General features: G+C 36.9%; 1 protein-coding gene across 5 annotated transcripts in view; it reads left to right on the forward strand.

Moving 5' to 3' along the window:
- KCNIP4 (potassium voltage-gated channel interacting protein 4) overlaps window positions 1-13,514 on the forward strand; it is a 1,112,575-nt gene that overhangs the window by 604,365 nt on the left and 494,696 nt on the right. Inside the window, exon 1 of one of the 5 annotated variants that reach the window (XM_069494042.1) lies at window positions 6,970-7,069. The exons of the other annotated variants lie outside the window; for them this stretch is intronic. Within the exon in view, the coding sequence (XP_069350143.1) occupies window positions 6,970-7,069 (100 nt within the window). Of the gene's footprint in view, window positions 1-6,969; window positions 7,070-13,514 lie in introns of those variants that run through there. 5 annotated transcript variants of the gene reach the window in all.

Raw genomic sequence — 13,514 nt, forward strand, 5'->3', positions numbered from 1 at the left:
GAGAAGTCCTGCATTAGAAACATTAAAATGCTTGACAAAAGTGGAGATTCAGGACCTCTATCTCAGACTTACCAAATAAAAAGTTCTAGGGAAGGTCTGATAATTCATTTTGAGGAAGATTCCGAGGCAATTCTGATGCATACTGCAGTGTGAGCTATACCAGTTAATATATATGTATAACCATTTAGTGCTCTGTTCTCTCCTCCAGTGCTGGATACACTTGCTAGCAATCCCATTAACCCCATTTATCTTCAATCCTGCAAGGATGCACTAATGTATAGCTTCAACGTGTTTCTGAGTCACCGCCTATCGTTCCTCCATTTAACCACCTTCACCCACTGAGCAGCTTGCCTTTGTTATTTATCCTTAGGACAAGGTTGCCTGGTGAAGTCTGGGTGTATGTTGCACCCTCACTACTGAGGATATTGTCTAATCATGGAACGTTGAGTATGATGCATGGGCAGGGCTGACGAAACTGATGGAGTAGTGAAATATGCCCTTGAAGGTGAATTTCCTCAGCAGCCAACAAGACCTTTTGAAAACCCACTTGAACCTGAATAGAGTCTGTTCTCTGATGCCACGCCACCACTTCATTCCATCGGTTCCTCCTGTGGAGTGTTCTGGAATGGAAGATGATTAAGATGTTCCCAAACACCAGTGTCCAAGAAAGTTATTTCAATGCTATTTACATTTTTTTCTTTGCAGAAGGGATGCTTATTTATTAAGAAGAGCAATTTAAAAGCCAAGTCATTATAAATTTACACAGTCTTCCTATATTACTTGTGCTGGAAGATGGTGGTAAACTTCATGGGTGGGTATGAGCAATGCATTTTCTTTAGAATCCCAACTCAATTAGAGATCCCCTACTCCTTCTTATCCACATAGTGGCTGGGAATACTAATAGTACTTAGCTCACTGAGCTGTATGAATTTACTGAGGTAATTCATGTAAAGCAATTAGAATAGTTCTTGATGTGTAGCAAGGGTTCAATAAATAATAAAAATAACAGCAAATGTTTGTTGAGCATTTGTAATATGACGGTCTTTGTTCGAAGTGCTTTTCATGAATCATTTCAGCAACTTTCCCCAAATCACAAGGCTCTAAAGTAGCAGGGTGGGGAGTTGAACCCAAGCGGGCTCTTAAGCTGTGCGTTATACTACCTCTTCCATAAATGTAACTCATTATATCTTCACATTATTATTGAAACACATTTGATGCCTTGTGCTTATTTTATTTCAGTTCATTTTGAAGGGCCAACTGTGCTTTCAATTCACTCAATCATAAGATTTATCCAGGCTTCTTTTGGATCAAGTAACTGCCAAAGGAAGAGCATGAGTTAGAGGCAGGCTGCAGATGCTTATGTTGTGTGTCAAAATAGGAGATGGCCTGAAAAATGAGAGGAAGAATCTTCCTGGGAGAACCTGGGCAAGTGATTTGGATGGTGTTGACTGTTTCCCAGGCTCAGGGTAAATTTTCTGGCAAGACTAGTTTTCTTCCCCATTGGTCATGTAACATGGACTGCCTTTGCTATGAAAGAAAAAATGCCACCTATTTATCTCTATAATACAAGAACAAGGCAATCTCTATAAAGCTCATCTTGGTTTCATCCTCCTATGTCCCACTTCCATTAAAGCCAAATGTACTCTCCCTGCTCTCATGATACTTTCCCTACTACCTTAAAGGCTTTTACCAGATGCTGTCTTGAATTTTAGTGGTTTTCAATTATATCTCATAATCTTGGGAGTCAGACCTGGGTTTAAATCTGGGTGGGATATTTTCTGGTACAATCCACTGAGTCCTCTGTTCCTCAATTTCCCCTGGCAAAATGGACATATCAATTTAACCTACTTCATAGGGTTTATGTGAGGATGCAGTGAGAAAATTTATATAAAGTGCCTAAAACACTAATCTGTCAAATAGTGATTATTCTACACACATAGTTATCATCATTTGTTGTTTTTTAATAGATTTCAAGCTACACAAAAACTGGGGATAGGATTTTTATTATTCATACCCCCATGTATGGTACCCGGACCACAAAGTTAACAAGTGAATGAAGGATGAATAATTAGAAACAAACTGAGTGAAGGCTGGTTTCTGATCAAGTTAACTAATTGAGACTCTGAGATGAGAGTACAGAGAAAGTTTAATCCTCCTCTCCTCCCCTTTATAATTCCATCCCCAGCATGAAATTTGAAAAGAAAGACATGACTAACCAGAATCCCTTTGTTCCCTGCCTCAGTTCATCAAAGGGTAGCCTCATCTCTCCTTTTATTAAGAAAAAAATTATTTTTTGAAAGATATATTGCTGAAAATGAAGCAGAAATGGGTTCATTACTGCAAGTAACTGGTCATTTTGAATAAACTGCGCTTAAGGGGCATGCTCTGAAGTGCAAAAGTAAGAGTGATTAAGTGTGTTCATTTTTCTGGGGACAGGCAAAGGATAACCCTTCATGTGGCAGTAGAACCTGAGCTAAAGGACTCCCCCCAAGTTGCTTTGTGGAACCTACTTTATACAGTGAGACCTGTAACTACCTCCAATCTTCTCAGTAGTTTCTTGAGGGTGCATTGTGCAGAAGATTTTGGCAAAGTACCACAACAGCATCCCTTTTCTCTCACCACCACCTCATACTCCTTTTTCACATATACACAGGATCAGGGCACAGTATGTTCTCGAGTCTAAAATCTCAACAATCCAGAAAGAGCAAACAATCTTTTGAAAAGTCACAATAAAGTGTTGGTTACATATGCTGATGATGTTTGTTATCTTAAATGCTTCATCTATTCCTTGCCACTGTTAAGCACATCTCATGAGAAATGTCATGACAGCATGCAACTGTCAGCCCCACTAGCTTCTGATGCTTTGGGACATGGGGTAATTTACTAACTTTTCATAAGCCTCCATTTCCTCATCCATAAGATAAAAATTAAAATCTTTATCTTCCTCAAAGAGTGCTTGTAAGAATAAGACCGTCTGTGTGTTTATCCAACTACTTGACAAAGTATATGCTCTGTGGAGATTAACTATCATGTACAAGTATTATTGTGCCTAATCCTCACAACACCCACTAAAGGAGGGACATTGGACCCATTTTGAAGACCAGCAAACTGAGGTTTAGAGAGTTTGAGTTACTTCAATGAGGTCAAAGGTCTGGGGTTAGTGCTCAGGTTTCTCCTTTTCTGTTGGACATTCTTAGTGTTTCTCTTTTAAAAGGGAATTCAGTTCCCTATAGGAAGAAAGATATTAGATTAACATTTTACTTTGAATCCAAGCTATGACTCGAAGCTAAGGGTTGCATATGAGGCCAAGTCACTTTACCATGTAGACTGCAGTGTTCTTTCTGCTGAAAACCAAGGGATGAGAGTGGATGCTGTCCAAGGTACTTCTTACCCTCCATACCAAGTGTTTTAAGATATTCTGGGCAGGGAGACCTTCTCTGCTACCTTTTTTGTATTACTTTCATTATTCACATCAGCAAGAACCACAATATTCACATTCAGCCAAGATCTTCCAGTGTGCAGTGCTCATAGCTCACAGTAAAGCAAAGTGATAGGAATACACCCTGCTATAGATGGGTTCCTCAACACCTTGGAGTGCTTCCTCCTAAAAATACTCAGAAGCCTCACAAGGTCCACAGGCAGACTAGGCACTCTAGATAACAGGCAATTGGATTCCACCAGATCAATGAGAGAAGGTGGCTTTTTAGGTTAAAAGATCAATCAGATTATTCATTCAACAACCAGTCACTCCCTCCTATGTGCCAGGCACTATTCTACAACTGTGGGTACCACAGTGAATAAGGTGGACAAAAGCTCTGCCCTCAAAGGTAGGAGTTTATATTCTAGAAATTCTAGAAGAAGTGCTATTTGATAAACAAGTAAACAAATATACACACCAGGTGGTGACAATGCTTTGAAGAAAAGTAAAACTGATTCAGAAAGTAGTGACTCTAGGGTCAGCAGAAGAGGCTGTTCTACTTAGCATGGTTAGCAAGGGTCTCTCTGTGATGGGGATTTTGGAGCTAAGATCTAAATAAAGTCACTTATTCATGGGAAGATCTGGGGATAAGCACTCCAACATAGGGGACTGCAAAGGCAAAGGTCTGAGATAATGAGGTAAACATAAGGAAAGAAAAACCTGCAGGTCTTGGAAAGAGCAACACAGCAACAAGGGAACCCATAATTACAACATCTAAGTGGCGTGGAAAGACTTTCACTTTCACAGTGTTCACTAGCTCCCTGCCTGCACACATTTCTCAGCCCAAGGTCATCAACTTTAAATGTGAACACAAAGGACTTGACCAATTACATCCATTTATGAGGCAAGCTGAGGGTTCTCCAGAGTTCTTTGTCATAGCAAAACCTAGAAATAATCCCACTGGAGTTCAGAGGTGATGTGTGTTCAAGCAACAATAATCCTGTGAATGAGCAGAAAGAAAGATCCATGCATTTAATTAACTACTAGTTTGAACTCTTTTCATGTTCCAAAGTTAGTAAGGTTAATGGATTAATTGGAGTGTTACAAAACAGTTTGAAAGGATCATTTGGGGTGTAACCTTTATTCCTATGCTGATAAGTACTTGTGACAATATTTGGATTTTTAATTCATTTAAAGCTGTGTGGAATAATGGGAAGAAATAATAGGCTTTGTGTTAAATAAATCAGTTCGAAGCTTAGTCCCATAATTCACCAGCTATATGACCTTGAACCTGCTACTTAAACTCTCTGAAGCTTAGTGTTCACCTTGAAAATCTTATTTAATTATATCTATTTTCAGAGTGGCTAGGAAGGAGTATATGGTGTATGGTAATCATCTAATCAACAGTGACTAATATTATCCAACAAACATCCATAGAGTGTAAAGTGCTCCCCACGGAGGCATTGTGGAAGGTGTCCAGATAAGGAAGGCATGATTTCTGCCCTCTGCAAGCTTACCTTTTAGCTGAGAGAATGTATACCCAAGTGGCTACAACATAATGCATCATAAGTGGGAAAAGTTCCATCAAAACACAAAAAAGGAGAGATTTTATCCAATTCTGGTTGGAAAAAGTTTCATGAAAGAGTTTTAGGATCTTGACAGACAGAGATGGTGTGGAAAAGATCCCCCCCCTCCCCCAAGTAGTGAGGTTTGAGCAAAGGCCTGGAGATTAAAAAAAAAAAAAAAAACAGAATGAGTTTGGGAAAAGGTAGCTGACCTACCCTGTAGTGTGTATGAACAGAAGTAAGACCAATGAGGGCCAATCCTCAAGCTGGTACCAGATCATGGACAGACCAGGAGCTTGAACTTCATGCAAACAAAGAGTCATGGAAGGTTTCTGATTGAGAGAATGACAAAAGGAAGGCTAAATTTTAGCCAGAGTAACCGGTGCATGGTATGAAGAGAGCATGGAGACATGAGATAAAAACAAGCACTGGTAGTAACTGAGCACTCACTGTGTTCTAAAGATGGCACTCATTAACTCCCTCAACAGTGTGATGAGCTGGGTGCTATTATCATGCCTCTTCTCACAGAAGAGGACAGGAAGGCATGGAGGTGTTAAGCAACCTACGTACAGCCACATAGCTAGTAAGAGGTCCCAGACCTGCTCTGGAGTCCGTATTCTAAACCATTACACTAAACTGCCTCAGTAGCCAATGACAAGTGACAGATGCCCACATTCTACATTTCTCTGCCTTTGCCTTATCTCCTTTGCTGTCTTCAGTCCTCAGTTTGCTCATCTATGAAATAGGAGATTTGAATTGGCTTTCTGAGATGCTTCTATGTCCTACTTTTCTGTTTATTTGTTTTTTAATTCTATATTTCATCGTGGGACTAATCTATTTGGGCAGTGTTAGGAGAAAACAAACAAAAACAGGAAACAGTTGTGTAAGACAGAGTCAAAAACTTTAGGCAAATTTTGTTTCTGGTTTTGTTTTTCTTCTCAAACTTTCTGGCTCCAAATGTACTTAAATCATTTTTTAAAAAGCATGGGAGGTATACACTGAAACACACACACACACACACACACACATATATACATGTGTGTGTGTATCTATATCTATATCTATCTATATAAATATATATAGGTGTATTGAATGGTAATGATTTGATGCATAAAAGGTAGCTGCTAAATTCTAAAATACTATACAAATATTAACATTACCTGGTAGTTTATCACACTCATGTTTTGAAATGGTATGATAGTGACTACTCAAAACAGAATATTTATTTGTGATGACTAAGAGCGAGGGTTAGGATAAGACTACTCATTGAAAAGAAGAAAGTCAATATTGAAGGACTCCCTTAAGCCTCGTTTCTCTCTGCACTTACTCAGCTAGTTGGGACAAAATGCACGCTGATTTCCCTGGCTAGTAAACAATGTTTCCCGAAGAGCTGCATGCAAACTGTCACTAGGCTTGTTCAGGTTTTTCTTCGTATTTCAAGGTGCGGTGCTCTGGTCCCTGTCTGCAGCAGGAGTCCAGCCCCTAGTTAGTTGCCGTTGTTTCCAAGGCAACTGGCCAGCCCAACAAAGCCACCGCGGTGGCGCGGGCGCGCGGAGTCCCGGGGCCGCCAAGCCATCTCCGCTGCGCGGCATGTTTCCTCGGGACGTTCCTGGTGACCTCCTGGGTCTTCGGGTGATTTGCACGTTACTTCATGCGTGGCTGTCTCTCTGTGTAAGAGTGATAACGAGGAAGCTGCTAATTCTGACAGGCCCGACTTTATCCGGCTGCCACTTCTGGCCTCTGCTACACCGACAGGATGAATGCATTTTCTCTCACTCACGCCCTTTCTCTGAGCCTCTCCATCTCCTTTCCTTCCCCTCCTCTCTCTCTCTCTCTCTCTCTCTCTCTCTCTCTCTCATGCGCTCTATCCTCCTCCCCTTCTCCCTTCTCCAGCAGTAGCCTTAATGTAGTTTAATGGCTTTCCAAAGAAAGCCAGGCAGAAGAGCACTTCTCAGTGGCTGTGGTCGGACCATGACCTAGCTGACCATGAACTTGGAAGGGCTTGAAATGATAGCAGTTCTGATCGTCATTGTCCTTTTTGTTAAATTATTGGAACAGTTTGGGCTGATTGAAGCAGGTTTAGAAGGTAAGGGAGTGCTTTTTAGTGACTTCTAAAAATTCTCTGTTTTGCAATGAAAATTTCTTAAGCAAATGTAAGAGGCACCTGAAATGAGATCAGAGAAATGTTACTCTGGGGTGGACATGAAGAAAGCCAGATTTTTCAGGGTAGGAAAGATTAATAAAATAAACTTTTTGTAAGTTGCAGTAATGTTTTCACAGTAAAAGAATGTTAAAACTGTGAGAAACACTGAGAATCAAATGTTAGAACCAAAACTGAAGAAATCAAGGATTTTTAATGGACATGTCTGCTTATACTGAGAGTATTTAGTCCCTGTGATGTTCAATTATTTTATCTAATATCCCCTTTTATTATATCAGTAAATTTTATCAGGGTATGTTGTGAGGTGCACTTATTTCTTGCTATGCAAATGCATTCACCAATGGAAATGGATATAAATTTATAATTTCTTATGGTTTAAGATCGGAGGCTAAGAATGACAAGCTTTTTATAAGGCTGTGATCTGGAGAAGTGTTTATAATGTTACCTATTGTACATACTAACAGAGAGTCTAAGGAGAAAAGAGTCTCCAACTCATATGAAAGACTTTAACATACACCCCAAATAATCAATTGTTTTCAAGTATTGCTGTTTACGTTCATAAGAGACTCATTCTCCTGTTCTCCTTAACAATCATCTCTTTTTTAAAAAAATGAGGTATACGAACTTGCCTGTGCCTTTTCTTGGATTAAATGTTTCTCTGAGAATTTGAGTAAATTTAGATTATTATTTTCTTACTGCTCAGAACATATTTGAGAGTATGTTTGCATACATCCAGTTATTGTTTCTCTAAAGTGGGCATGGCATTTTTTAAAAGCATCTCTGGATGATGTTTGACGTAGTTATGTTTGGACGTTCTTCTTGCTTCAAATTTTAAACTTCAGTAAAAAGGAAAGGACATTATACATATATTTACATCCACAACTCATCCAGTCCTTTAGAGAATGACTGACACAAGGTGACATAAATAAGATTGCATTTACAAATATCAACCATCAAATTAAAGTGTGTCACTCTGATGTAGGTTACCAGAAACCTACATTTATAACTCCCATTGGGAGGAGGGGGCAGCGGATGGTGGAAAGCTGTGTGTGTTTGTTTAATTTTAAAGTAAGTTTGCAGAATGCTTTTGGCAGCCCTCTCTGATGGAAAACATTTGTAGTTTTAAAAAGGATAAATTCTAAATTCTGGAAGTGATCACTGCTCCTTAAAATGGACTTGATCTTGTACATTGTCATGAAACCACTAACTTCATTTGCCTTTTCTGCTCATTAGCGTGTGTTATTTTACCTGGGAAATGTGATTGGGACATCCCATTTTAATGTACTGGTTTTTATTCTGAGACTGACAGTTATATGGAATAATTATCAGAATACCTAGCTTCGTTGAGTGACTTGTTCTATCTTATTTCACGGGTGATGTGTGGTCATTCTTTCAGCCCTTATGTTGAGGGCTTCTATTCTGGATTTTGTGATGACACCTACTCTAGTATTGGTTTTGCTTATTTCAGGAGCAGATACACTCACTCTCCCATATGAGAACTTGTGTTTCCTTCTTCTGAGGGCTGCTAACCTTCACGAAATTATTTATTTTTCTTTTCCCTAATTACTTACATTCTAAACTGTACTGATTTATAAGAACAGTTTCCTTTTCATAATTTATATTTTACAATATCAGTATTTTCCAGGCTGACATTGGGCTAATACTATGGAGAGAATGTACTCTCTCAGAAACTTCAATATAAGTCTGTATCTGATTTCTATTATTTTTAGGAAGTAATTTTAAATGGTAAAATATTGATAATCACATTAAGGAAGAATTATATTTAATGGGTTCAAGTTGATAGAAGCAGAATGCAGTAGTGCTTTCCATTTTGAAGTCTGTATACGACTTCTTTCCAAAGTGAAGCCTAGAGAAGCCTTTCAAAAAAATATTGAAGTTAATTGCATACTTTGCCAGCTGGAAATATAAAACTAATAAATAGACTAATATATGTCATTGAATATGCTTTAGATCTACAGATCAGAATTGCACACTCTAAAGTTACAGGCTAACTTTAATTAATAAAAAGGATAAACAATATTTAATAGCAAAATAGCATCTTCATAGATTTTGAGAAAATTTCTTAAAAAAAGAAGAGAACCCTGACACTCATTTCATTCAGATTTATTTTCACATAGGACTTCCCTTCCTCCACTACCATTTTACATATCTAAGTTGAGGAGATAACAATTTCTTTCACCTTTCCTATTTTTGTCTGCTCAAATGTCCTACCAAAGAGTTTGAGTATTAAGTAGAAAATTCTGAACCTAGGTGGAAAGCCCTATGAGGGTGATTGGGAACTTTTTCCTTAAATACTTAAACCTTTTCATCTAACCTTATAACTGTTTTACAGCGTAGGCATCATTCAGAATGTAGTTTTTCTTTTTTGTATTATTACATTTGCCATGTGCGTTACTTTCTGAAGGTTATATAAAATACTACTATGTTTACATAATGTAGTTATTACTTTGTTTTGATATGTATAGAATAAATGTACTTCAAAATAAATTGGTAATGTAAAAGTCTAAACAATTTGTATTTGCTTATCTTTGAGTGCTTTGAGTTCCCATGTATTGCAGTAGACTAGGGATTGGGTCCATGAATGTCTTGAGTCCTTCTATTCCAGTCTATGTAAGATATGCATAAATACATAATGCTACACATAGACCCATGTCATATGTTCATGAACTAAGAGTTACATTTAGCAAGTGACATTCCTTCATGTGAAAAAATAAAACAATAGTAGGAGCATAGATTCTTTCATTTCCTCTGCCACTCTCCTGCTTTCTAACCTTGGATAAGTCACTTTACCTCTCTATTTGTCTAAAATGAGAAAACTGGAACTGGTAATCTCCATGGAACTTTCCATTTCAAAAATTCGATGAGTCTACTAGGTAATTAAAATTTGATAATTTATATAGCACAAACTCTTTGTCATAAAATAGAAATCAATGGCCTACTTTGGAATTGATATGCAGTGCAACTGTTAGACTAATCTTTCCTCCTCTTCCATAGTGGGATAATTCATCATACCTCAGGGAAATACTCATTGTATTTCAAGAGAATAGAGAAATGTCCTTTTCTGTAGCCTCTAGAATTTGACATTTGGTGCTGCTATTTCAGGCATCCTTGTGATATAGTTTCTCAAAACTTTCACAGAGTTCCAATAACGAATAAGCACAACATATTATCATTTATTAACTTTTTGGTGATTTAAACTTCGATAAGTTTTATTTTTAGAAAAAATAACCTTAACCCCAAGTCAGTGTGTATGCAAATAACAGTGTTAACTTGAACAAAGTTGTGAGGATAATGCACAATATCAGTGGCCAGTGTTTTAAATTCATGGACTTTCCCTACTTAGTAAGGAGTTTAGGAAGCTCTAGAGCTATGCTGGTTTGGAATACTCCTAAAACCTCACAACAGTAAATTGCCTGTTTTTCAACTATAAAAATGAAAGTGGTTTTCTGTTAATACATTCCAGGGAGAAACTGAATCAAAATTGTAATGACAAAGCTATTTCATTATTTCTATATGCAACACTGGGCTATGAAAATATCTACTTTTCATCCAAATATGTATTAAATTATGCCAAACTAGTTGCTGAATTAAGAATGAAACGTACCTCTTCCAACCTTAGTAAAAGCAAAATCACACAAAAATGCATTAACACACACGGTTTGGAAAAAAAAATATCGCTTTTATTAGTAATTGTTTTTAATCAAAGGACAAGAAGTTATCAGCTGATAACCTTAGTCCTTTTTGGAATAAGCATTAAACTTTCTTTTATATTTAGGTCACTTTATTTAGCAGATATATGTAATGCTATAATACAGTCTTCCTCAAAAGGTCTAAACAAGGTATTCGCTGTAAGTACAGAGATAGATTTTTTTAGAGCCCAAGTTCTTAATTGTTCTGTGCTGTTGACAAAAGTGTGGAGGTGCTAGATCTGTCAAGAAATAGGCCAACTGAAAAACACCACTGCGTTTCCAGACTATGGTGCTTAATAAGGACCAAGGGGCTAGAGATGACTGGAAGGGCCTATTATTTCCATCTCAAATAGCTTAATTGAAATTCATAAAGCAGAGATTTTTTTAATTCTCTGAGCATTCTGCTTCACCAAATGCAATGGTATGCCAAAGCTGATGTATATTTGAAGTATCACAAAAGTCTTTCTAAACCATAATCTTTAAGAAAGATAAAAATAATGTATAGTGATATTAGAAAACTTATACATAAAATCTTTCACACCATCTAGGAATGAAATAAAGGGAATGCTTATACCATTTAATTTTCTTTAGGGTCTCTTATCGTTATTCTTTTCTTTATTTCAAGAACATTGATGCATAAAAGGGAACTACTGGAAGAAGATTTAGTATGTTCAGAGAACACACTCAGAGGATCTGAAGTTATTTTGCTTGGATTCTAATCACAGCTTCATTTCTTATGACTCATGTGATTTTAGATTATTACTTGACTGACATAATCCTTATTTTCATCCATAAAATGAAATATTTATAAATAATATCAATCTTGTTTTATTGAGGCTCACCTATCTCTGCCAGGTATGTGTTAAACACTAGTATAGTATGGTGTGGTATGGTATGCTATAGTAATATTTAACCTTCACCATCATCTTCTGAAGTAGGTACTATCATTTCTACTTTAGACATAAAGAAACTTGGACCTATAGAAGCTAATTAATTTAGCTCAAGGCTACTTATGGCCAGAAAATCATAAAATTGGAACTCAAATTCAGACCATCAGACTCCATATCTTTTTCTATAATTTTAATTTCCTAGACATTACAAATTGATGACAATGGCCAATAATTATGTGAAATGGAGAAAGTATTAAATCAGGGATCCATTAATCGCTTTCTATAAGCTTTCCTTTTGAACATATTCTATATGTGAAACACTCTCAGTCACTGGCATTATTTAATAAGCATAAGCATGTATACTACACTATTCTAAACACAATGTAAAGGATATTATAAAGGCTATATGTAATAAATTACACAAAATCTTGTAACATAAATGAACTGACATTAAATTTCAGTCAGATCAAGTTCACGCTTTCGTTGGCATCTGAGATAAAAATTGAAAAGAAAGTAGATATAAATATTCATTCTCATACTGAGCCCAGTGTCTATCTGGTTTGTCTTAGGGTGACAGGTGGGATTGCTAGATATAGATGGGATAGAGAAGGGCTGGTGATTTTGGAGAAAGAAGGAAATTCAATATAAGATGCTACTGTGGAAAGACAAGATCTTGAATCCAGGAAGATGGTTATTTATGAAAGAGTCTGAGATGTATGAGGTGGATTGATTGGAGCATGGACAAGGGTGATAAAATGGTCCGTATTGGAGTAGGATTTCAGAGTAAGTTCATCCAGCATTGATTTAGAGCTTAATGCAAGACTCAGTTGGGTTTTAAAGCTTGATCAGGATGGTCATCAACAGAAAACACGTATTCAGCCTTTCTCAGCGGGTATAAAGGAAGAAGGAAGACGGGTGGTTCTAGTTATCAAGAACACAGTGGAAGGGAGGGAAGAAATTTTACCTTATTTGAGAATCTGTATAGGACAAACAGGGTGAAAAAAGTGTTGCATATGCCAAGCCCTGGAATTATCACTTCAACCATGCAAAATTGTAGGTGTTATTTCTGTTTTGCAGATGGATAAACTGGAGGTTCAGGGAGAGTAATAGCTTGCTTAAGATTACAAAGGAATAAGTGAAGAAATATAGATTAGTTCCAATTATATTCAAAACAGCACTGATCCAAAGGGCTTTTATTATGATGATTACAGAAAATACATATTTCAGAATCAGACAAAACATATATAGATAAATAAGAGTCATCATATACAATATAAACTTTTCTTACAGAACATGCCTATAAAAATAGAAAAGTCATTGTTTAAAAAAAAATCTGACAGAATATTTTCTTCTAGTTCTATGTACAGGCATTAGTAAAAGCATAGCTATGATAATGACCCAAAAAAACGAGGCAGAGGGGGAAATAAAGGAATATACATCTATAATTCACACAATGGAAACTCTGATTTCTCCAGGCTTCAAAGAATAAAAGAACATTCAGAAATTACCAGTTCCAAATTGATCATTTAGTAGACGAGGAAACTGAGTCCCAGAGAGAAAAAATGCCTTTCTAAAAGAAAAATCTAATGGGTTATCCTCAGAAGAAAAACTTCAAACACAGCCTAAGTGTCATAAAATATTTATTCAAGTTATAGGTCTCTTGTTATTCTACTCATGCACCAATCACTCTAAAGTCCAATGGCTAAAAAAGGTGATAATGCAGTTGCTTTCTAGCATCACTTTATCATTAGAGGGAGGTGTTACTACAAT

The sequence above is a fragment of the Eulemur rufifrons genome, chromosome 19, assembly GCF_041146395.1.
Source record: "Eulemur rufifrons isolate Redbay chromosome 19, OSU_ERuf_1, whole genome shotgun sequence".
NCBI lineage: Eukaryota > Metazoa > Chordata > Mammalia > Primates > Lemuridae > Eulemur > Eulemur rufifrons.